Here is a 26,689-nt window from a genome sequence, read left to right on the forward strand (position 1 = left end):
CCTGCCCACCCCCTCTCCCTCCCCCAATAAAACGGGTAGGTAGGCAGGCACCGAAATCAGCAGCCCATCCAGCATTTTAAAAAATGGACAATTGAGCTTGTTAACAAGCCAATTGACCCAAACGTTACACTGCCATGGCATAATGTGGTCGGTGTGGTCAGGCAAACAGGAGTGAGAAGGCTGTGTTTTCACCAAACTGCTTAGAAGGCAGGAAGAAAAGGGGAAGCCCCATATGCTTTGGATCACCACCCACCAGCACCCCCTTTGTCACTTGCTGCCTGCCCACCATAGCCCACCATCACTCCCTCACCTCACCCCCTTCTCTATGTTTCCATAGTCTGTCTATCCAATACCTCCAACTTATCTCACTCCAGGATTTATGTTGTCTTCATCGTGGGACTACTTGCAGTCCCAGCACTGGCCAGCAGCTCTCTAGGGCGTGACTCCCTTCCAATGATGTGATGAAGTCCAACCTCACCCCCTTAAGAGCACTTGGAATATGTTATGGCTGAAGGGCTGCCTTGTTTAACGTTGGTTAGCTCAAGACTAACTTTCCTTCCAGGCCGGAGGGGAGCAGTACACCTATCCCCTTCCGCATAAAATTCACTCCCTTCTATATTAGAACATCATACGGTTCAAAATGTATTATTGATTATGGGTGGCATAGTGGCACAGTGCTTAGCACTGCTGCCTCACAGCGCCAGGGACCCCAGTTCAATTCCCAGCTTGGGTGACTGTCTGTTTGGAGTTTGCACGTTCTCCCCATGTCTGCGTGGGTTTCCTCCGGGTACTCTGGTTTCCTCCCACACCCCAGAGATGTGCAAGTTAGGTTGATTGGCCATGCTAAATTGCCCCTTAGTTTCAGAGGGATAAGTAGGGGATGAATGGGGTTGCGGGCCCTGGTGGGATTGTTGTCGGTATGGGCTTGATGAGCCGAATAGCTTCCTTCGGCACTGTAGGGATTCTATAATTCTATGATTAAAATGAATCTTCCCTATGAAAATCAGCATTGGCAGCATGATTTTATCTTCAATTAAAATTAGATTTCCTTGTGCATCTTATAATAGTGTCAAATCATAAATGACCTGTGCTTAAAAACTCCTTGCAGGCTTCAAGGCAAAAGTGATATATTTGCATTCAGAAATGAGGGTGCTTTTCCGATATAATAAAGTCATTTCAGAAAAATGACTGAAGTGCTCAGAGAAAAGACTGTTTACATGAAAGCAGCTCAACCTTTGAGTTTTATGGTGCAACAGCCTAACCTTGAGTTTAGTCATGGATTATGATTACACTGGCTTTGATTCTATCAGTTTGAGTTCATTTTGGCAAGTTACCAGAATAACATTTTAAAACTTATATCAGGTAGGGGAGGGTTACATCAATTCAGTGGAGTATTATCTCTTTAAACCGGTATCTGCTTTAGCCTGCAAAGGGTGGAGGTTAGGTGAAGAAATCAATAGGTTACACCTCAATGGAGACAGTGTATATAATGTGCTTCTTATGTACAGTAAGAAGTTTAACAACACCAGGTTAAAGTCCAACAGGTTTATTTGGTAGCAAAAGCCACACAAGCTTTCGAGGCTCTGAGCCCCTTCTTCAGGTGAGTGGGAATTCTGTTCACAAACAGAACTTATAAGACACAGACTCAATTTACATGAATAATGGTTGGAATGCGAATACTTACAACTAATCCAGTCTTTAAGAAACAAAACAATGGGAGTGGAGAGAGCATCAAGACAGGCTAAAAAGATGTGTATTGTCTCCAGACAAGACAGCCAGTGAAACTCTGCAGGTCCACGCAACTGTGGGAGTTACAAATAGTGTGACATAAATTCTGATTCTAGGATCGCATGATAAAGACTCAGGAGGAAAAAAGCAGAAATATTTATGTGAAATAGTGTGACATAAACCCAATATCCCGGTTGAGGCCGTCCTTGTGTGTGCGGAACCTGGCTATCAGTTTCTGCTCCGCGACTCTGCGCTGTCGTGTGTCGTGAAGGCCGCCTTGGAGAACGCTTACCCGAATATCAGAGGCCGAATGCCCGTGACCGCTGAAGTGCTCCCCAACAGGAAGAGAACAGTCTTGCCTGGTGATTGTCGAGCGGTGTTCATTCATCCGTTGTCGCAGCGTCTGCATAGTTTCCCCAATGTACCATGCCTCGGGACATCCTTTCTTGCAGCGTATCAGGTAGACAACGTTGGCCGAGTTGCAAGAGTATGTACCGTGTACCTGGTGGATGGTGTTCTCACGTGAGATGATGGCATCTGTGTCGATGATCCGGCACGTCTTGCAGAGGTTGCTGTGGCAGGGTTGTGTGGTGTCTTGGTCACTGTTCTCCTGAAGGCTGGGTAGTTTGCTGCGGACAATGGTCTGTTTGAGGTTGTGCGGTTGTTTGAAGGCAAGAAGTGGGGGTGTGGGGATGGCCTTGGCGAGATGTTCGTCTTCATCAATGACATGTTGAAGGCTCCGGAGGAGATGCCGTAGCTTCTCCGCTCCGGGGAAGTACTGGACAACGAAGGGTACTCTGTCCACTGTGTCCCGTGTTTGTCTTCTGAGGAGGTCGGTGCGGTTTTTCGCTGTGGCGCGTTGGAACTGTTGATCAATGAGTCTAGCGCCATATCCTGTTCTTATGAGGGCATCTTTCAGCGTCTGGAGGTGACGCTGAAAGACGCTGAAAGATGCCCTCATAAGAACAGGATATGGCGCTAGACTCATTGATCAACAGTTCCAACGCGCCACAGCGAAAAACCGCACCGACCTCCTCAGAAGACAAACACGGGACACAGTGGACAGAGTACCCTTCGTTGTCCAGTACTTCCCCGGAGCGGAGAAGCTACGGCATCTCCTCCGGAGCCTTCAACATGTCATTGATGAAGACGAACATCTCGCCAAGGCCATCCCCACACCCCCACTTCTTGCCTTCAAACAACCGCACAACCTCAAACAGACCATTGTCCGCAGCAAACTACCCAGCCTTCAGGAGAACAGTGACCAAGACACCACACAACCCTGCCACAGCAACCTCTGCAAGACGTGCCGGATCATCGACACAGATGCCATCATCTCACGTGAGAACACCATCCACCAGGTACACGGTACATACTCTTGCAACTCGGCCAACGTTGTCTACCTGATACGCTGCAAGAAAGGATGTCCCGAGGCATGGTACATTGGGGAAACTATGCAGACGCTGCGACAACGGATGAATGAACACCGCTCGACAATCACCAGGCAAGACTGTTCTCTTCCTGTTGGGGAGCACTTCAGCGGTCACGGGCATTCGGCCTCTGATATTCGGGTAAGCGTTCTCCAAGGCGGCCTTCACGACACACGACAGCGCAGAGTCGCGGAGCAGAAACTGATAGCCAGGTTCCGCACACACAAGGACGGCCTCAACCGGGATATTGGGTTTATGTCACACTATTTCACATAAATATTTCTGCTTTTTTCCTCCTGAGTCTTTATCATGCGATCCTAGAATCAGAATTTATGTCACACTATTTGTAACTCCCACAGTTGCGTGGACCTGCAGAGTTTCACTGGCTGTCTTGTCTGGAGACAATACACATCTTTTTAGCCTGTCTTGATGCTCTCTCCACTCCCATTGTTTTGTTTCTTAAAGACTGGATTAGTTGTAAGTATTCGCATTCCAACCATTATTCATGTAAATTGAGTCTGTGTCTTATAAGTTCTGTTTGTGAACAGAATTCCCACTCACCTGAAGAAGGGGCTCAGAGCCTCGAAAGCTTGTGTGGCTTTTGCTACCAAATAAACCTGTTGGACTTTAACCTGGTGTTGTTAAACTTCTTACTGTGTTTACCCCAGTCCAACGCCGGCATCTCCACATCATGACTTCTTATGTACCCCAAGCAGTGAATTATGCTGTGCAGCTGCGTGCTAATTCTAACAAATCCTCAGGGCTTGATCTTACGAAAAGAAATTCTAAGTGCCGAATGAGGGAGAAAATGGGAGAGAATGGTGCTGGCATTTTCAGTGTGCTGCGAGATGCAATCTTAGTGCAAAAGAAGTGTGATTCATGCCAGTAGGGGGCAGGGTGGGGGTGGTGGAGCCTAATCTCGCCGATTAAACTGGCTGCTGTGATCTTGGAGAGCTATTGCGCAGGCATCCCAATCTCCCAACGCACTGGGAGATCTCCTGCCACAACCCCCACCCCCTGACCTGCCCCACGGACATTGGGACCCCCTCCTTCAGTCTTTGTCAGTAAGAACTGTTAAAGTACTGTGCACATATATTATTAACTATAGAATATTCCTCTCTCTCAACACTGTTCGCCCTTTCCTTCATCTCCACACTGTTCACCTTCTCCCGTACCCAGTACTATTCACCACCACCCCACCTCTACCCTCCTACACCCTGGGAGGGATGCTGAGCTGTCTCAGGAGAAGGCTGAGCTATGTCAAGGGTATCAATTATTTCCAAGGTGAGTGGGGGTCAAAGCTAGTTTCATCCCTCAGGCTGTTGGCAGGTTCCACCTTTATGGCCCCTTAAGTATCTCGGAGGCTTTCCCACTTATTATCTCTCGCTTCTCGCTGTTAGGAACTGGTGCAGTCCCAACTGTGGCCATTGCTTCCTGGTGGTACTGCCAGGACCAGAGAGCTGGCGACCATTTTGCTAAATGGTGCTGGGCAACTTGCTGGAGCAGGGTCAGGCTCACCACTGACCTTTTCACTGTGGGGGAGGGCAGGGTGGTGTTGTTTGAGAGCCCATGTGTAACGTAAAATCCTGTCCTTAGTGTTTTCGAAAATAGTCTAACAAACCTGTACGAGAAAACCTGTTTTGCATTTAAGAGCATCACTGATTAATTTACAAAAGATGAGGCCACTGCACAGTTAAATTGAAAGGTGAATAATTTCCTTCATGTCAGACTGCATGTTACTAGGTTAAGTGAATAAGAATTCAAAGATATTACCACACGTGTAAAAGTGGCTTAGAATTCCCCGATGACTATTTTCCCTCTCCGGGGGTGGTTGGGGGGGTTGGGGGGGGGGGGGGGGGTGGAAATGCTGGCAAAAATTCAACCCCAAAATGTTGGTCAAATATTTTAATTTTTGGATGTTTATAACATTGAAAGCTATCAATGTGTTGGATTGACACAATGCAGTGCAAGTAAAAGACTCAATGCTCACGGGATATTTTGTATTCAGAAGTGAATGCTGCTGCGCTTTGGTCGCAACTCTGATAAAAGAATTTTAAATCTACCTAAACATTTGCCAAATTGAATATCTAGCCAGATAAGCCAAATGTTGCTTCACTATCCGAAAGTCACAGTGATCATTTCAAAACTACAGAGGTGAATACTGTGGACAGCAGATGGCAGGAAGTCCTGAACAACATGAAAACTATGGAATGTATGACTGCATTGTCATTATATCCTTGGCCTAATTGTGGTTGAAATCATATCACCCTGAATAGTGATTTCACCAGTATGAGGGACGAAGTTTCAGAGATAACTATTTGGTTTTCTGCAGCCCAGTCATGGACACCATCAAATGTGGGTGGCCAAGTGTGTGGTTCCGACACAAACAAGCATCTCATTAGGCTGTATTTCAAAGATTTGCCTTCAGTTTGGAAGGAGTAGCTATACGAGGAACCTCATAATGGGAGGTTCAGCCTCAGGGTGGCACAGTGGTTAGCACTGCTGCCTCACAGCTCCAGAGACCCAGGTTCAATTCCGGCCTTGTGACTGTGTGGAGTTTGCACTTTCTCCCCGTGTCTGTGTGCGTTTCCTCCGGGTGCTCTGGTTTCCTCCCACACTCCAAAGATGTGTGGCTTATGTTGATTGGCTATGCTAAATTGTCCTTTGCTGCCAGAGGGACTAGAAGGGTAAATACATGGGCTTACGGGGTTAGGGCCTGAGTGGGATTGTTGTCGGTGCAGGCTCGATGGGCCAAATGGCTCCTTCTGCACTGTAGGGATTCTATGTATCAGGCACATTGATGCTCCTGGCATCCTAGTCCAAGGTCTTTGTAGCAGGCTTATTCATCATTGCTTAATTGGCAAAAAAAGACTTGCTCATTTAAAGATTCACTGCCCCTTTGGGGTGCTCAGGGACAGAACTCAAATATCTTCTGCAAGGAAAGTTCAGACAGTAATATTCCTGCTTTATCTGCAGAGTCAAACTTCTTCCAGATTGTCTTCCAGCTTCTAACAATGGCCACGTTCATGTTTGCCAAGTTCTTTCCATCTAGAGCATGTCTGTGACTGCTCTGTCTTGCAAAGTTACTCTTAAGATTCTCAATGACATGATTCATATCAAGATTGTGGAGGTGGATTTTTCGAATCTGAAGCTAAACCACTAGTCTGCACAGAAAAAGGAAGAACAAAATGCTTATCATTTGCAGTGCAGTGGCACAGTGGTTAGCACTGCTGCCTCACAGCTCCAGGGATCTGGCTTCGATTCCCGGCTTGGGTCATTGTCTGTATGGCGTTTGCACATTCTCCCCGTGTCTGTGTGGGTTTCCTCCGGGTGCTCCGGTTTCCTCCCTCAGTCCAAAGATATGCGGGTTAGGTTGATTGGTCATGCTAAATTGCCCCTTAGAGTCCCGGGATGTGTAGGTTAGAGGCATTAGCGGGGTAAATGTTTGGGGTTGTGGGGAAAGGGCCTGGGTGGGATTGATGTCGGTGCAGACTCAATGAGCCAAATGGCCTCCTTCTATACTGTAGGGATTCTATGATTGACAGCAGCTTTGTTGCTCAATCGCTGGTCAAAAAGTCAGAATAGAACATTTATTACTGCAGATGAATTGTGATTTTTTTTTCATAATTTCCACCAAAGTTCTATTGCACAATATCACTCACACTCATCATTTTTGATTGGTAACCATCCACATCCCCTTGGAAAATGGAGGTCCTCAAATTCACAGTATTATATGGTTATAAATCTCTATCTGACACTTCAGCATGTTTACAGTTTACCTCCTAAGCTGTGTGTACAAATAGTTATTTATTTATTATTATTGCCACAAGTAGGCTTACACTAACACTGCAATGAAGTTACTATGAAAATCCCTTAGTCACCACACTCCGGCACCTGTTCGTGTACACTGAAAGAGAATTTAGTATAGCCAATGCACCTAACCGCACTGTGGGGCTGTGGGAGGGAACCGGAGCACCTGGAGGAAACCCACGTAAACATGGACAGAACAAGGGCGGCACGGTAGCACAGTGGTTGGGTGGCACGGTAGCACAGTGGTTAGCACTGCTGCTTCACAGCTTCAGGGACTTGGGTTCGATTCCCAGCTTGGGTCATTGTCTGTGTGGAGTTTGCACATTCTCCTCGTGTCTGCGTGGGTTTCCTCTGCGTGCTCCGGTTTCCTCCCACAGTCCAAAGATGTGCGGGTTAGGTTGATTGGCCATGCTAAAATTGCCCCTTAGTGTCCTGGGATGCGTAGATTAGCGGGATTAGCCGGTAAAATATGTAGGGATATGGGGTTGGGGCTGGGTGGGATTGTGGTCGGTGCAGACTCGATGGGCCGAATGGCCTCTTTCTGCACTGTAGGGTTTCTATGAACATGCAGACTCTACATAGACCATCACCCAAGCTGGGAATCAAACCCAGGTCCCTGGGGCCGTGAGGCAGCAGTGCTAACCACTGTGCCACCATGCCGCCCCTAGCAGGTTAGCAGAGTAATCAGCTGATCTTGAGCTCTTTTCCAACAATTCCAAACCAAAAGGTATATTTCAAACAAATTAAATCAAATAGATCTTGATTTGAATTCTGGAACTTTATACAATGTATATTATTTTCCTAGCTTGGGGTAGTCTAATCAATTATTTAAATATCACTCAACACGGGAATCTAATCTTACACAAGTTTTTTTTAAAAAAACTCTTTTGTGGACTGAGGGTGGCATGGTGGCACTGCTGCCTCACAGCGCCAGGGACTTGGGCTTGATTCCCGACTTAGTTCACTGTCTGTGGAGTCTGCACATTCTCCCTGTGTCTGCATGCAGTTCCTCCAGGTGCTCCTGTTTCCAGCATCTGCAGTAATTTCCTTTTAAATTAACAATATGACTTTGCCAATATTAATAATTGCTCCATCTCAGCTGTATCCAGTGACTATTTGCTACAGGAAAGACCCTTTTATAATGATTTACTTTTTATCTTCTTTCTTCAGCACTGAGAAGAGCCAAAGGGAGTTTGTGTTATATTTCACCAGCAAAAATCTTCCCAGGCCACAATTTCAAAATTTGTAGATGATAAAAAAAACTGGAAAGTTTGGCCTTAGCTGGAATATTGCATGCAATTCTTAAAGTTTAAAGTTTATTTATTAGTGTCACAAGTAGGCTTACTTTAACACTGCAGAATAGTTACTGTGAAAATAGATAAAGCGGAAAAAAACCATGAGAATGGTTCCTGGGAATTTCAATTCTTTTGATAAACTGGAGAAGGGACTGTATTCCTTGGAGAAAAGGTGGCTGAGAGGGGATTCAATCGAGCCATACCAAATCTTGAGGGCCTAGATAGCGGAGACAGACCATTCCCACTCATAAAAGGATCAAAGATCAAAATGGCACAGATTAAAGTAATTTAGGAAAGAAGTGAGGGTGGTATGAGAAAAAAACGTTTCCACACAGCGAACGGTTAAGGACTGGAATATACTGCCTGAGAATGGAGGCAGGTTAGATCTAAAGGGAAATGGACTATTATCTGAAAAGGAAGAATGTGCAGGGTTATGGGGAGAAGGTGGGAGGATGGCATTAAATAAATTGCTTCTTCGGAGCGTTGGTGCAGATACAATGGGCCGAATGGCCTCCTATGCTGCAGAATTCAGCAAATCTGTGATTTTAATCCATCAAAGATACAATGGTCAGTAGAGTCTCTTTTGCAAAACACTCAAGAATTAGTGGACAGTTATTTGTTTCTATATTCTTTTTGTTTTGGGGCCAGAATTTTCCATAGCTCAAGTGGATGCACGCCCAACCTGGAAGCACCTAAAATCACACAAGTAGACCTAGAGTGTGTGTCCTGATGGCACCATGCCCTCTCACGACATTCGATCGGCAGGTGTGAGTCGGAAGCACCTCCACTGATAATTTCAATTAAGGAAACAGCAGCTGACTGGGATTTTACATTGCCTGCCTGTCGGTACGGTTGGCAGGCAGGCTGACTGGCAAGGCAGCCTTTACATTTTAGCTGCAATCTTGATTCAGGGAGGGATGAAAGTTCAGGGCTCAAATAGAATTATAAGTTTATTTATTTACTTATTAGTCACAAGTAAGGCTGCAATGAAGTTACTGTGAAATTCCCCGAGTCGCCACACTCCATTTGCCTGAATGCACCTAACCTGCACATCTTTGGATGGTGGGAGGAAACCGGAGCACCCAGAGGAAACCCACGCAGACATGGGGAGAACGTGCAAACTCCACACAGACAGTGTCCCAAGCCTGGAATCGAACCCAGGCCCCTGACGTTGTGAGGCAACAGTGCTAATCACTGTGCCACCGTGCCACCCCAACTTTATCAAATGTGTCTGGGGACTGAGATCTGTGTATGTTTGTGCTGCCCAGGCACTTGTAGCATAGCTTTTCCACTGACCTTTTTAACGAGTCAGCAGCTCCCTGAGACAGCTTCGCGGCTGTCTCCTTGAGGGAGCACATTGAAAGCGCCAATCTGCACGCTCCCTTGGGCCTGGGTGGGATTGTGGTCAGTGCAGACTCGATGGGCCAAATGGCCTCCTTCTACACTGTAGGATTCTATGACTCTATGAATACATACCGACAGGAACTGCAAAGGTGGAACAGCAGCTCAAACATTGTGATCTTAGAATTCGTCAGGAAAGAAAGTGTTGCAAAAAATACTGCTGAAATATTTCTGGAATTTGCAGTTATAATGATGGAAAAACTGTCAGTGATAGAGTCATTATTGTGTCAAAATGAAAAGAACATCTTAGACTGCACATGTGCAGTTGAACGGAGAATTCTGGAAGATGCTATCAGTGATTCCCGATTCCTCCACAGGATGTAATGTTGTCACCTCTCTCAATGCAATCAATATAGAATCAACGATTTGATGCAAATTTCAACCTTTTTCACACTACTCTCACAGAAGAATCCATTGAAAATGTTTAATCTTGTTGAGTGACATTTAACAGATTTCAATGGCGTACTGTGTCATAATTATTGGTGAACAACCTCAACGTCCCTGAAAAACTATTTTTACAAACATGGAGTGGCATGCCCTCAAATTAAGATTTAAAAATTGGATGCTTTTTAAAGTAAAAAATAATTTTAAAATCATTTCTAAAGTTTATTAATTATTTTTAACTTTTTACCTTAATTCTAAATATGTGGTCCCAATCTTTATATTGCTTATGTTGACTAGAAAATGAATTATAATCCAAACTCTTCACCTTCTACTTTGCTGTCTGTAGGACTTCTTCAACCTGATTGGATGATCAACCTGCTTGATGATGTCGAGATACCAGAGACACCCCATAGATGACACTAGATTCAAAGTAATGTTAAAATAGGGGAAGTTGGTACACTTGACCCACTAAGTATTAAGGAGCAGCTTTTCTCGAGGTCAGCAGTGATTGTTCTCCCTTCACTACATCGGCAAAATCCAAAGCATTGAATTATTGGGGAAATGATGATGCAACTTTGAAATGATGTGAAAAGGAGAGGGGGGTATTGGTGATGACATGCTTGCCCCTGATTTATAACCAATTACCTTTTCAAAAATGCTCAATTTGGCAATATACAAATGTCTACTTGTGCTCAATGTATTTAAAAAATTCTCTGTTCCTTCAAAAAATAATACTTTTACCAGTAAATCCTTCTTTTCGAATTTCTTTCGATAACCAGACTGAAAGTAGTAAGAAGTCTCACAACACCAGGTTAAAGTCGAACAAGTTTATTTGGAATCACAAGCTTTTGGAGCACTGCTCCTTCATCAGGTGAGTGTTCACTTGATGAAGGAGCAGTGCTCTGACAGCTTGTTGGACTTTACCATGGTATTGTGCGACTTCTTACTGTGCCCACCCCAGTCCAACGCCGGCATCTCCACATCATGACTGAAAGTAGCTCATGAGAAAAATAAAGCTCCAAACTGGTAAATAATTCAGATGTTAGGAACTAGAGTCCAACCAAATTGTTGAACTCCTCTAATTTTTCCAATTCAGGCTATTTCTGGGTAAGGCATGTCTATCTCTTTAGAAAAAATGACATTGTTCATATGCACAACTACTCAATACAATTGACAAAATAAACATGCATTTTGATCATTTATAAATTATCCAGGGGAATAACTGACCCATTGATTTAACAGCAGAGCATGAGAGAGGAGCTTCATCGAGAGGCCATTCCCAGACATTCTGGACAGGATTCTGGGGGGCACCAGAGATTTCTGCCGAAAGTCAATGGTCACTCTGCTGGGTTACCAAATTTTAGATCTCAGGCTCTGGATTAGTTGGGCACAAGTATTAGAAAGTCAGGGAGACTGGAGCTTTTTTTTTTACTTATTAGTATCACAAGGCTTCCATCAACACTGCAATTAAGTTACTGTTAAAATCCCCTAGTTGCCACACTCCAGCCCTTGTTTGGGTAGACTGAGGGAGAATTTAGTATGGCCAATGCACCTAAACAGTACATCTTTCAGACTGTGGGAGAAAACTGGAAGACTCGGAGGAAACCTACATAGACATGGGGAGAATGCCGCACAGACAGTCACCCAAGCCAGGAATCAAAACCGGATCCTTAGTGCTGTGAGGCAGCAGTGCTAACCACTGTGCCACCATGCCGTAAAGGATCCTGATCGATTTTGCTCCATTAATTTTGTTGCATGGAAATTAGCCTAGTTTCTTTCCAACTGTGCACTCTGATCCTAACTCTGAGATTTTGGAACATTTACTATGCTTGGGCAATCCATTCTGGTATAGAGTTGGAAAATCTCTTCCTCGACCGGTCGAGACAGAGTGGTGGTGGAGTGCAGTGAAGGGCATAAGAAATAGGTGCAGAAGCAGGCCATTCGACCCAGTGAGCCTGCTCCACCACTCAATAAGATCATGGCTGACCTGATTGTGGCTTTAACGGTAGTTCCTTGCCTATCCTCCATTACCCTTGACTGCATTGTCAATCAACCAGACACGGCATTTGTCCAAAGCATTTTTGAGGAGAAATATCTTATAATAAGAATGTTGTTAAATCTTTAATGTTTGTGCCAATGTGCTTTTTACAGAGAAATCTCAACAAAGAAACAACTTCAACCATGAAGGGTCTGAAAATAGCTGTCCATCATAAAACTCACCTGACTTTCCTTCCCATAGAATTTGATTTTACAGGGATTACCTCATTAGCTGGTTAACTAATGCCTCTGTCCCCAGTACTCCTTGCTTTTGCTGCACTCAATGGCCGGGATTCTCCCATAAAGATTCTAAATGCTGAATTCGCGTAAAAACTGGAGTAAATCCCGCTGGGTTTTTTTTTTAAGCATGATTTTCAAAATGAATCTCCCACACTCTGAGCACTGCAAAGTGCCCAAGCATGAATCACAGTAAAAATCAGGTGGTGGGGCCTATTCCCGCTGGAGAGGCCAGCAGCATAGGGCTGAGTGAGCCACTGTCAGTACCGAGATTGGCACATGTGCAGTAGCCCCGCACCGCCAGCCTCCCGATCGCTGGCCAGCTCGATTGTTTCCATCCGATCCTCCCAACCCTCCATCGCCCGGGCATCTCCGGGCAAGCCCCGATCCGCGGCCCTCCTCAATCTCCCCCTCCTTCCCGCAGTCTCGATTTCCCTATCCACCCCCCAACCCTGATGGCCAGCCCCAATCAGCCCCTTCCCTCACTCTGCCTAAGATCTCAACTGCAGAGTAGCAGCGGGACCCTCTACCCCCACCAATCTCTCCTCTAAAGGTCCCGCCCCTCATTCGGCCTTGCCCCCAACTGGCCCCACACCCTTGGCCCTGCCAGATGCCCAGTGGGCAGTGCCAAGGTGCCCCTTGGACATTGCCAAATTATCCCTTGGACAGTGCCAGGTGTCCAGGCTGGCAATACCCAGGGGACACTCCCTCCTTACCCCTGACCTTCTGGGGAGCTTCACTCCAGCGGCGTCGGGCTGCCAGTTCCCCCTTAGTTGTAAACCCCGCTGTAATGAACCACTCCTGATGGGGTCGGGGGAAGAGACTAGAAGGCCCAGAGACTTCAGTCCTGGACCCGCTAATGAGATTCAAATGGCGATTAGCATATTTTAACCAGCTCCATGCTGATTTCCAGTCGTGGCGCCCAGCAGGGAGCCCATTAAATGGCCTTCATTTATGTCTCCTGACCCGTTGCACTGCTAGAGCAGTGCAGTGGGCTGGGAGAATCGCCCCCATGTATTAGTTGATTCCTCTTCTTTCCAGGTTATTTACTTAGGCAAAGCCCATGTACATTTTTAGAGGACGGAACAGACCAGTATATTAGACATGACAGCCTTGGTAGAATATACACTTTTTAAAAAAGCATGATCTGGTTTTAATTTGTCTGCAAATGTTAGAAACTGACATTGGACAATGTATTTGAAGATTGACTGCAATGACATTATTACCCTGCCTTTGAAAGGCTTTCCACTTGTTATCTTTCAATGCTCTTAATTCTAACAAGATTAATCTTTTTAATTTAAAATACTTAACAACAACTTGCATTCATATAGCATATTGAACATAATTAAATGAATCAGAAATATTCTCAAACAAAATTAGATACTGAGATACTAGGGCAGGCGAAGGTTGGCTTTACAAAACATTTAAAGGTGGATAGATAAGTATAAAGGCTTAGAGGGGTGTTTCCAGAGCTTAGGTTTCAGGTAAGTGATAGTATAGCTATCAATGGTGAAGTGATTAAGATTGGGAGTGTACAAGCACCGTAGAATTGGAGGAGTGCATAAATTTAGGGGGACTGTGAGGGCAGAGAGGTTGCAGAGATAGGGAGAGCATGAAACCATGCAGTTATTTGAAAAGAAATGGGGAGAACTTTAAAATTGAGGCATTGCAGAACTGGGAGCCAATGTAAGTCAATAAAAACAGGGCTGATGCATAACGGGACTTGGTGCGAGCTCGGATATGGGCACCAGAACTTTGGATGAGTTTTAGTTTGTGGGGAATGCAAGATGGGAGATTAGCCAGTAGAGCACAGTGTGGTCAAGTCGAGAGGTAACAAAAACATGGTTGAAGGTTTCAGCAGCAAATGAGCTGAAGGAGGGTTTGAGATAGACAATGTTATGGAGGTAGAAGTCATTAGTCTTGGTGATGGAGCAGATATGTGATTTGAAGTGAACCTCATTGTCAAATATGCTACCAAATTTGAGAACAGCCATGTTCAGTCTCAGACAGTGAACAGGGTGAAGGAATGGATTCATTGATTAAAGAGCAGAGTTTACGTTGGGGACAGAAAACAATGATTTTGGACTGCTGAATATTTAGTTGAAGGAAATTTCTGCTCATTCAACACTGTTTGACAAACAGCATGGCAAAGCAGAGACAGTGAAGGCGTTTAAGAGTAGGTGGCTGTTGTTTTATGATGTGGCACTGCTGAGCATCATGTTGTGTTATGGGTTCGCTTGATGTCTCAATGATAAGATCTTGAGACTCATATATTTAAACATGAACCATTGACTGTTGATCTTCAACTAGTTATAGATCCCAGTTAATGTTAGACATGGAGCTGATGTCTCCATTCAAGCTGCTTCCAGAGTTTTCTCTGAGTCTATTACCATGTTACTCTGTATATCATACAGTGTACAATGCTATTCTCCAGTCCCATGTTCACCCTTGCTCTGCCTAACACCTTTTCATTATAATGGCATTCAGGCACATAATATAAAAAAGTGTGGCACGGTTGCTTATGGTCCCTTGTGCCTTCCATTTTTACTGGTGGAATAAGGCACAGAGAGGTTGCAGGGAAGGGATGTGTATAGCTACTCATACTTCTCTGGTGAGAGCCTTCAAGTGCTGGTGGAAGAGGTCCAGAGGAAGAGATCAGTCCTGTACCCTGTTGGCCATTGAAATCCATCTGCCAGAACCAAGAAGGCCTTGATACAAACTGTGGCTTTGGCGAGCACGGCAGGAGAGCAGGAGCATTCTTTAGTCAATGCCAAAAAAGGCTCAGTGACCTACCGTGTTGCAACAAGGTGATAGCTCATCCATGCAGAGGTCCAAGGGAAGGATCATATCTGCATGCTGTAGTAGAGGTGTGAGGCCTGGCACATAGTTATGCTTCACTGTTGAAGCTTGGATGTGTATGCATGTAGGTGCACTTTAGAATAGATGTAGATGGGAACTTGAAGCACAGACAGTGAAGAGAAATATCACTACATGCACTATATGTAAGACTAATATAAATTCACATTGTCATTGCAATATAAACGGGCAAAGAATGCGAAGGAGATGGCTCAGACTCAGCCTGACTGAGGACAATTTGCTCGGCTGAATAGATCACTACGGATTGCCAGGGTGCCTGAACAGCTGCCTGTCGGTGATGGTGAATCAGCGGTAGCAGGCGATAAATGTGATATTGAAATCACCTTAGAATGTGTTGGTAAGGCTGGTGGTTGTGCTGTCATTTCACTGAACATAAGGGGACATTGGCATGCGAGGGAGTGTGATGATGGGGTGCATCAGAAGTGCAGAACCACCATGGTTAAAGGCAATGGCGTGCATCAGAGTCCACTTTTGCAACGCAAAGGATATTTACCTAAATATCTTATTTTGTGTTTCACACAAGTCCCAACACTGCTCGCTTACCTCCGTGATAGAGATGTCTGAGGATGTAGCATCACATCTTTTTAGTGCACACTCTGCTAACTCAGATACCAGCAAATCAGAGGGATAAAGCGTGAGTGTAGCATTGGTGGCACAAGGGGGAACAGTGCCAGAGTGCAGTAGGAGGTTTCAGATTCAGAGTATCTATGCATAATCCACTTCCTCCGAGGAAAATCACAATGATGCTCCAATGGTAGGAATGTGGAGTCTCAGGAGTTACCTTTTGGGCACAGTATTTCGATAATCAGCAGTATGGGCATTCTGTGGTGCCCTGAGACTGTGGGAGCTCCTGTACTGTGAGTGGAGGAATACACCACAGTCAGGAGCTCCCCATTGTCCACAGAGCTCTGCTGTTACAAACAAATTAACCCTTATTGACTGTTTACACTATTTACAGAGAAGACCTCAGTAGGACTTCAAGACAACCTTCCTCCCTTATTTCTTCTCTTTTTTTCTTACCCTTCTACCTGGTTTACCTGTGAGCGGCACAGTGGTGCAGTGGTTATCACTGCTGCCTCATAGCTCAATTCCTGGCTTGGGTCAATGTCTGTGCAGAGACTGCACATCCTCCCCGTGTCTGTGTGGGTTTCCTCTGGGTGTTTTGGTTTCCTCCCACAGTCCGAAAGATGTGCTGGTTAGGTGCACTGGCTGGCCATGCTAAGTTCTCCCTCAGTATGCCCGAACAGGTGCCGGAGTGTGGGGTCTAGGGGATTTTCACAGTAACTTCATTACAGTGTTAATATAAGCCTACTTGTGACACTAAACTTAAAAAAACTAATCTGGGGAAAGGTTAGACTGCAAGCTGCAACCCATTAGTGGAAAGTTCACACCAGCCTCAGTGGGTTTTCCAACCCACCATGGCGGTCACCAGCAGAAGATGCCGCTGTAAATTCATGTCGGCCTGAAACTGATTTCTGGGCCTCTTGCCATATTCTCTCTCTCGCCTGCCATCGAACCCATTGAACAAAGAACAAAGAACAATACAGCACAGGAACAGGCCCTTCGGCCCTCCAAGCCTGTGCCGCTCCCTGGTCCAAGGGATTGATCCACTCCGCTGAAGCTCTGTGTTTCCAATCAGACATTCAAGTCGTCTGTCGCCATAGTTCCTTGACAAACATGTATGTTGCTCCTCCTTGTTCTTCCTACTAAAATGTATCACCTCACACTTCTCTACATTAAATTCCACTTGCCATGTGTCCACCCGTTCCACCAGCCTAAGTCCTCATGAAATCTATCTCATGAGATGCTCACAGTTCACAATACCGCTAAGTTTTGTCATCAGCAGCAAATTTTGAAGCTGTGCCCCATAGACCCAAATCAAGGTTATTAATATAGATCAAGAAAAGCAGTGACATTAATGTTTCCTGTCACTTCAGCCAACTTTGTATCCATGCTGCTGCCAGTGTCTCCATTATTCATGGACTTTGAACTTTCCTCGCCAGCCTATTACGTGACACTTTTGCCAAACGTCTATTGTAAGTTATTTCAATCAAAGAGTTGGTATTGGGGGCGAGTATCCCCATCACAACAACCCACTTCACATCTGCCCCATCGACGCTCTCCAACATTGGTGGAGGCTTAGGAGATTTCCACCCCTAAGCTACCAAAATCCCACTTGGGTGGAGGCAGCTGATTAATGGTTGGCTTTTCCATGAACCACGCATTTGCGAAACACTCCCAACCCTTGTGAAAATGAGAAGTTCCAATCCCCAGGGTGGGACTTGCGATTTCTGGGCTCGTCCACAATTTGTGCTGTGATGGAATCATCATTGCCAATATCTGGGCCTACATTTCAGCAAATGAAAATGTAAGGTTGTGTTTCTGCTAACACTGCACTTTGCCTCCATCTTGTACTGTGCTGGATTGATGGCATTTTCAGCTCCTCTAACTAGTTAAACAGTTCATTTTACAAATTAAAAAATGTGAAACCAGCATCATGAATGGTTTATTGGCCATTTTGTGCTGATGTATTTAGCGCCACCTGTATCAGATGTCTGTAAAGAATTTATGATTTATGGAGCACAATAGGAGGAAAACATAGCATTTTCCTTTCTAAGGGAGGACCCATATTTTGAGTTTTAAAATTTCCTAAAAGAAGACTTTTCATAACAATATTTTAAAATTAATTTGGATGAAATTTTACATTGCTCCAGTCATTGTTGGCATGGATTTGTGGCAGTAACGACAATGCAACTAGCAGTGTTTACTGTTATTATTTCTCTTAAACTGGCAGGAACTTCTGGAGTTTGTTTCCTGATGGGGTGCAGTCAAATAGAAATTAGGAAACTGATGAAAACCTGCATATTTAGTCAATTAGTCTTGCTGTAAAAATCCTTGAAAAAGTTACACCTTGTTGAATAAGGTGTAATTGGGTTTTTAACAGCAGTCTTTGTTCCTAATTACTGCTGAACAGCCTCACTGGCCCTGAAAACTGCTCATACTCAAATTTAAATTTCTCCATGATGATAAGAAAAAAGCATGCTTCAAATAATCTGTTTTAGTGTTGTTCATGAATTCCATAATCCTACGGATAAGATCGAATCATTTATTTTGTTCTCTGTAGAATTTTAATTGGAAGTAAAATGAAATGTGCGTTTTACTTCAGCGGATGTTATATAATTCATCATTTTAAAGTCTATAAAACGAAATGAACAACATCAATTTATTTCTTGTCTAAGCCAGGCTATTTTCAGGCCCACATTGTGTTTTTATTGGTGGGGTAGGTCTGACAAAAATTTGAGGTATCCAAATCTAGAATCAGGGCGGAATCTTCTGGCTATTCACACTGGCGGGATTTTCTGGTCCCGCTGCAGTGAACGGAGATTTGACCGAGTGCTAAATTGGTTCACTTGCAGCAGCAGCAGGCCATGAACGGCCGGTAAGATTGTGCCCCAGATTTGCTGGTACATCCATGCTCAAATGCCAGTAATATTTGCCCCAACTGGTTCTGAGTGTTGTCTGACTGAATATGTCCTTAAAGGCTGAACACAGAAACTTCAAAATGGATTCATTAACCTTTCAAGATATGAATAAAAAATTAGCAATCAGCTTTGCTTTGAACACAAACTATTACTGTTTTTAATATAAGAATGAAAAGATAACCAGGATCCAACACAATTGCATTAAAAACCAGGAGGTAGGAGACACAACAAAGTTTATTGTAGTTCACTGCTTGATGTGGGTATTGTTATCTACAGCCTAGTTTTTACATTCATTCTTATCTGATGTTGGAAGCAATGTCCTTGAATGATATCAAGTGTATTGAAGGCAATATTTGTTTATTGAGCATGTGACTGCCATTCTGCTTTCCTGTCATGCTGCAATCTACTCTTACATGCTTAAGTTTTCTCTAAATGTCGGCTGGTTGAAATAGCACTTCTTTATCTTTATTCTCCACTTCTGAGAGCTAAACTACTGAACTACAAGTACGAAGTAAGAATACTTGGTCATACTAATATCTAATCCCCAAATAGTGCAACCCCACTTGTTTGCACAGAAGGTTATTTTTGTAAAATGGAATACGTGTACATGTAAGAAGCCTGATAATAACAGCAGAGGTTCAAGAAGTAAGGATTGCCACGTGAGAAGTGATGGAATATATGAGAAAGAAAATGGCTGAGAAATGGTGGCAGCTTTTTGCAAGTGGGTTAATTGGTCAATTATGGGTCCCTATAATAGGCTGGACTAAATTGCCTAGGAATTAAAGATAGTTTATGTTTCTGTATACACAGCATTCCTGATATAATCTTCACAATGCAATTGGAACAATGTAAGAGTTACGCTGTACATTTGAAGTCATGAACATGTAATGCCCGGTTAAGTATTTGTGCACTGTTAGTTAGTTTTGTTTTCCATCCCCAATTAATTCATTTTGTTTTCTTGTCAGAATGTAATTAAACACAAGCCCTCCAAAGAAGGCAATACACACTGTATTTTCACACTTCATAATATTCTTTAAATGTGACTTTTAGTAAAAGTGTGGATCCAGTTTTATTCAGGAGAGAAGTACAAATTCATCAATAGTGCGGGATGCTTGTCACATTCCAGGCTGAGATTTATGATCTCAAAGCACAAAAAAATTGCAAGTTCATCTGGGGGAGGTTGTAGTGTATTGGTAATGTCACTGGGCTAGTGGCCCAGGAGTCCTCTGGGGACATGGGTTTAAATCCCACCACAGCAGCCGGTGGAATTTCAATTCAATTAATAAATCTGTAATTAAATGACAGTCTAACGGTGACCATTAAACTATGGTCATTAAAAACCTACATTGGTTCACTGAAGCATCATAAGGAAGGAAATCTGCTGTCCTTATCTGATCTGACCTACTTGTGGTTCCGGAGCCACTGCACTGCCCTCTGAAATGGCTTAACAAGTTACTCAGTTGCAAAAAGGAATGAAATACATAGATCATCTGGCATCAACATAAACAGCAAAATCACAATGGCAAACCCAATTCTGTCAACCCTGCAAAGTCCTCCTTACTTGTGACAAAATTGGGAGAGTTGTCCCACAGATACATATCTTACAGACACTACCACCATCCCTGAGTATGCTCTGTCCCACCGGACAGTGTCAAAAATGTGAAAGTAATATGTGACAGAAAGAGCTAAGAGATCCCACAACCAATGGATCAGATATAAGCTCTGCAGTCCTGTCACACCCGTTTGTGACTGGAGGTACAAAATTAAACAGCTAATAGGAAGAGGAGGCCCCACAGATTGGTAATGTATTGGTAATGTCACTGGGCTAGTAGCCCATTGTCAATGACGGTGGAGTCCAGTACATCTATGCAAATGGCAACTATCTTTAGCCAGAAGTGCCGAGCGAATGATCCATCTCCACCTCCTCCCGAGGTTCCCAGCATCACAAATGCCATTCTTTAGCCAATTCGATTGACTCCGCGTGATGTCAGTAAAAGGCTAGAGGAACAGGTTATTGCAAAGGGTTTGGGTACTCAAAAGATTCCAATAATAGTACTGAAGACTTAAGCTCCAGAACTAGCTGCGCCCTTGGCAAGCTGTTCCAGTACAGCTACAACACTAGCATCTACCCAGCAAGGTGGAAACTGCTTAGGTGTGGCCTGCCCACAAAAAGCAGGACAAATTCAAACTGGCCAATTACCATTCCTTCAGTCCACTCTCAATTATCAGTAAAGCAGCACTTGTTCAGTAATATCCTGCTCAATGACATTCTGTTTAGGTTCTGCCAAGGTCACTCACCTCCTGACCTCATTACAACCTTGTCCCAAACATGGGCACAAGAGCTAAATTTGAGAATGAGGTAAGAGTGACTGCCTCTGATGTTAAGGAAGCATTTGACTATGGGACAAAGGAGCCCTAGCAAAATTGGAGTCATTGGGAATCAGGAGGAAAACTTTCCACTGGTTGGAGTCAGACCCAGCACAAAGGACAATGGTTGCAGTTATCGGAGGTCAATCATCTCAGTACCAAAATATCACTGCAGGAGTTCTTTAGGGAAATGTCCAGCCCAACCATTTTCAGCTGCATCATCAATGACCTTCCCTCCATCATAAAGTCAAATGTGGAACTACATCGCTGTTTCTTGGGCCAAAATCCTGGAACTCCCTTCCTTACAGTTCTGTGGGTGTATCTGCACCATAAGCACTGCAGTGGTTCATGAAGGAAGCTGACCACTATCTTCTGAAGGGCAATTAGTGATGGGCAATAAATGCTGACCTAGCCAGTGACATCTATATCTTGTGAATGAATAATTTTTTAAAAAAGGCACACAGAAGTGCATTGTTACTTAACAGCAACATCCATCAAAGCCAGGTCACAGTTTTGAACTAAAATCAATGTGTCATTGCAATGGGATGAGGTTTGATAGGTATCGTGACACCCCAAAAACAAAGGTTACAAAACACAGATGATGAGGTCAAGCAATTGTAACCTGTAATTATGAGTCGCAATTCTTGATAACTTACAATGATTGGAGGTTCGGAAGATCCCATAACGCTTCACTTGGGAGCTTCTTCAATTGGTTATTTTGCAGCATTCTATTGAAAAGAAAGACACATACACATTCATTATTCTGATGTACAAAACAAGGCAAATGTTTCTCACATGAGATTTCATGTAACTGAAATATTGAGCCAAATTTGGCTGCACTAGGAGGCCAGAGACTAGCCCAGGTTTGGGTCTTGCATCCCCATATGTTACTGACATAGTAGTACAGTATCTGGCAGCTTGCCCATGTTGAAAAGATGAATTTTGGGTTCCTTGTCTTCCCTGAATTTATGTCCCTGGAGAAAAATACTATTCCTCCTGGCTTCACAGGAGTGCTATTTTAAACGTGATGGTATTTTTTTTAGTGTGACCCTTTGGTGGTGGCCACAGCTTAGGCTCTAACAGCTGCTGAAGAATCTTCAGCAGAACATGTTCAGTCAGCATTGCCTAGTTTAACATGTCCTGAAACAGTTGTTAGATTGATCTCTCATTTACATAGATAATGGATGCAATGTCTGCTATGGATGGCCACCAAGTTGCTTAAAAATCTTTTGATCTAATTTCTTTGGCATTGAAAGTAATATTCTGTAGTAAGGGCCAATTTATATTTCAGCAAATACAGTTTGACTCCATTTGAAGGTTATGGGAGAGAAGAAGTAAAACATTGGACTAAATTTGATGATCATTAACAAATGATATTGACCTCGGCGAAAGTTGTTCACAAAGCCCTGGTGATCTCTGTGGCACTGATTTTTACAAGAACTATAGAATCCCTATAATGTCGAAGGACGTCATTCAGCCCATTGAATCTGCACTGACTCTCTGACAGAGTATCTTACCCAGGCTTACTCCCCTGCCCTATTCCCGTAAACCCACACTTTTACCATGGCTAATCCATCTAATTTACAGACAATAAGGGGCAATTTAGCATGGCCAATCCACCTAACCTGCACATCTTTGGACTGTGTGAGGAAACTGGAACACCTGGAGGAAACCCATGCAGACATGCGGAGAACGGGTGACACGATGGCACAGTGGTTAGCACTGTGGCCTTACAGCGCTAGGGACCCGGATTCAGTTTCGGACTCAGGTCACTGTTTGTGTGGAGTTTGTATGTTCTCCCTGTGTCTGCGTGGGTTTCTTCTGGGTGTTCCGGTTTCCTCCCACAGTTCATATGATTCAAAATGTATTATTGATTATGGGTGGCATGGTGGCGCAGTGCTTAGCACTTCTGCCTCACAGCGCCGGGACAAGGGTTCAATTCCCAGCTTGGATGACTGTCTGTGTGGAGTTTGCATGTTCTCCCTGTGTCTGCGTGGGTTTCCTCCGGGTACTCTGGTTTCCTCCCACACTCCAGAGATGTGCAGGTTAGGTTGATTGGCCTTGTTAAATTGCCCCTTAATGTCAGGGGGATTAGCAAGGTAATTATGTGGGGTTTTTGGGATAGGGCATGGGTGGGATTGTTGTCAGTGCAGGCTTGATGGGCTGAATGGCCTCTTTCTGCACTGTAGGGATTCTATGATTCTATAAAGGTGCAAACTCCACAAAGAGTCACCCAAGGCCCGAATTGACCCTGGATCCCTGGCGCTGTGAGGCAGCAGTGCTAACCACTGTGCCAGACCAATAAATCGCAGGGAGTAGGTTTGTTGTCCAGTTAAGGATATCTCCCAGCTCCGGGACAAAGGGAGGCCATGTTGCACTAACACATCAGCAGCCCCACCGCCTGAGGTGCAATAGAGAAAGAGGGCACCGCAAAATGCAGACAAGCAAAGCTCAGCAATTTTAACATTTGGAAATGCCACGGCTGGTTAGCTGTGATCATGGAGCGGTTATTACTGGTGGAGGTAGGGGTGTGTGGGGGGGGGGGGCTTCCTTGCAGAAAAAGTGCACCCCTATTCCACCCCCCCCCCCCAAAAAACCTTTCCTGATGTAAGTCCACGATGTGCCTGGCTGTGTCCCTTACCCGGAAATTCCAGTCAACGCAGGAATAAGGCTGTATAATTGGCTCTAATTGTCTGTTTATAGGTGGGTTGCCCTTCCAACCGCAACTGTCTCTCCAAAAATGCCTTAGGGTCGAGATAGTGACAGCGGCCCAGTTTGGAATTGTGCCTCAGGTCCCAGCCTCGACCTGCTTTTAAAATTTCAACCCCAAAAGTTGCTGGTATTTTCACAAGGCAATGATTTGATCTGATTTATTGTTGTCACATGTATTGGTATACAGTGAAATGTATTGTTTCTTGAGCGCTATACATACAAAGCATATCATACATAGAGAAGGCAAGGAGAGAGTGCAGAGTATAGTGTTACAGTCTTAGCTAGGGTGTAGAGAAAGATGAACTTAATATAAGGTAGATCCATTCAAAAGTCTGACGACTGCAGGGAAGAAGCTGATAAACGCTGACAGTTTTGCTATCATTGCAACTGCAGATTCTGAACTATTGTAAGATGTAGAAAAGTGGTTTTCCCCCTTTTTCTTGATTGTCTTTTGAGTAAGGATGACCATGTCCATCAGTTGGGGTATTTGGTAAGCTTCCAATGGGTAAGCAGGTGACTGCTAAGGATGATCTGCACCCAGATGTTTCTGCAGCGAGTAGGATAGGATGCTGCAGATGATTGAGTTTTGGACAAGATGCTGGATCGGGATTTCCTCTCCTTGTGTTTTCTCTCTGCCTCTGATGAGTGCTTGCTTTCAAAGGAGGCATGCAACAGTTTTCATTTAGTTACACAGGGAGTGGCAATCCTGGTTCAGCTTCTCCAAGGACTTGAAGTCAAAATGAAAACTGCTGAGAGTGGCTCACCCTGTGGTCCAGCTGCTTCACCAGGTGGAATGGCATTGAGCTGTACAGATCAGGAAGGCTTCAAATTTAAATCTGCACCAAGTTAGCTGACCCCATCCAAGGCAGTGATAGAGAAAGACTAAATTTGGCCTCCAGATTAGGCAGACGGAAGAAGTAAATTGGATCGGGTTTCCATTCCTGGTTAATAGAAATCATACAGAACAAGACCGCTCAACAGTGATTGTCCTCAAAGTCAAACAGTCTGCCAATAAGCGCTGTCTCAGCTCATTCACAAAATATAGCTACTTAAAATGAGGACAATGATTGTGCAACATCGGGCACTGTATTCAGAAGGGGAGGTACATAGATAGAAAACTTGACAATAACAAGCCATTTTAATGCAATGGGGTAAATCTTGCAGCTTCACTGCATGGGTGGTAATCTGGCCCAGGGGATTGTCCACCCATTATAGAAAAGGTCTGATTTTCATTCCATCGCTTTCTCTGGGGGATTCTGCCTATCCTCTATTCAAGTTGCATTGAGAGGTTGAGAGAACACCCATGAAAATGACTGGGATATGTTTATTTCCCCTTAGGGCTAATCTTCGTTCAGCTATCTCAGATTTTGCAGAGATTATGTAATTACAACGAATTAGCTGCTTTTAAAGGTTAGAACGTATTAAGACATAATTTCCTTTGAACTCGACAAATAATTATAGAGTTACTGCATATCAAAGAAGCAGAAAGAAGCTCACTGCCCAGCGTAGGATATACATTACTTTTATTATTTAAACACGAGTTTTGTCAACATGAACGTAACAGGAAATATGTTGAGACCATACATAAACCTGGTGCCTGCGTGCTGTGGAAAGGGTGCTTTGAACATTACCTTCAAGCGATCATTTGATGTAGTTTTATAGAACTAATCTAACATGAGCTGAACTGGATCTTAACGTTATGAATATCTACAAGTCAACTTCATTTCACCACAGGACCTCAGGCTTTAACTTTGTAATCTTTCAGATTGTCCTTCCTGTTCTCTGTTTGTGACGAGGACATTTCTCTCATGATGTCGTGCCCATATAAGCTGAATTCCTTCAAAGTCCAGTAGCATTTTGGCTGTTGTTCTGGATGCGGGCCCATTACTTATATAACCATTTTTCCTCTCTTTTAACCCCTCTTTAACCCTTTCCTCCAATCTCCTGACCTTCTGATCGCATTGTTAAGCAATATTTCATTCTTCTTCTCTTGGGTACTTGCCCTCACCAATTCCAACCCATCACTTCTCCTCTGGAACCTACCCTCCTTCTGCCATCCCAAGCTTCAGTACATCTCTTGCTATCCCTCACTGTCTGACTAGGCATTCTACAGAGGGCCCATTGAGGCACCTGTCACTGAGTTCTTACGAGCGATGACCAACCGTTCCATCCTTCAGTTGTTCTTCCTCTCACTCTAACTGGGGCTAACATTGCCAACTTGCTTCCAATCCAGCTCACCCAACCAGAACCTCTCTGCACTCTGTCAGCAGATCAAGAATTCCTGCCCTGTATTTCCCTCCGGAATGTTTGTTGGTTCAGAAACAAGGCACTTGCTTACCACATCTTCTGGAGATGATTACATTGAAACAATTACATTAACTTCAGTCTGGTTCATGGGACCCGGGTTTGAATCCTACCACAGCAGATAGTAGAATTTGAATTCAATAAAAAAAATCTGGAATTAAGAATCTACTAATGAGCATAAAACCATTGTCAGGTAAAACCCATCTGGATCTGACTTGTCCTTTTGGGAAGGAAATCTGCCTTCCTTACTTGGTCTGGCCTACATGTGACTCCAGAAACACAGGAATGTGGTTGACTGTCCTCAGGCAGGGATGGGCAACAGCTCAAATAGTGCAGATGATAGAAAGACTGGGAGATAAATGTAAGAGGCAAAATGTTACCAACCCATGAACCAGGGATGGGCAATAAATGCTTGCCCACCAGTGGCACCCATAAATGAATAAAAAAAACAACTAGATCCCTCTGTGTGTCAGAATTCTGCAGCTGTTCCCCATTTAAGTAACACTCTGCCTTTTTATTCTTCCTGACAAAATGAATACTTCACATTTTCACACCTGCCAGATGTTGGCCCACTCACTCAACCTATTAATTCCCACCTGCAAACTTTTTCTTCCTCCTGATTAAC

The 26,689-nt window shown here is 44.1% G+C and overlaps 1 protein-coding gene across 1 annotated transcript in view; it reads right to left on the reverse strand.

Annotated features, from left to right (window-relative positions):
• Window positions 1-26,689, reverse strand: part of lgr6 (leucine-rich repeat containing G protein-coupled receptor 6) — a 287,303-nt gene that overhangs the window by 91,903 nt on the left and 168,711 nt on the right. Inside the window, exon 4 of the mRNA XM_078242326.1 lies at window positions 21,705-21,776. Coding sequence (XP_078098452.1) covers window positions 21,705-21,776 — 72 coding nt within the window. The remainder of the gene's footprint in view (window positions 1-21,704; window positions 21,777-26,689) is intronic.

This window comes from Mustelus asterias, chromosome 25, assembly GCF_964213995.1.
Source record: "Mustelus asterias chromosome 25, sMusAst1.hap1.1, whole genome shotgun sequence".
Taxonomy (NCBI): domain Eukaryota; kingdom Metazoa; phylum Chordata; class Chondrichthyes; order Carcharhiniformes; family Triakidae; genus Mustelus; species Mustelus asterias.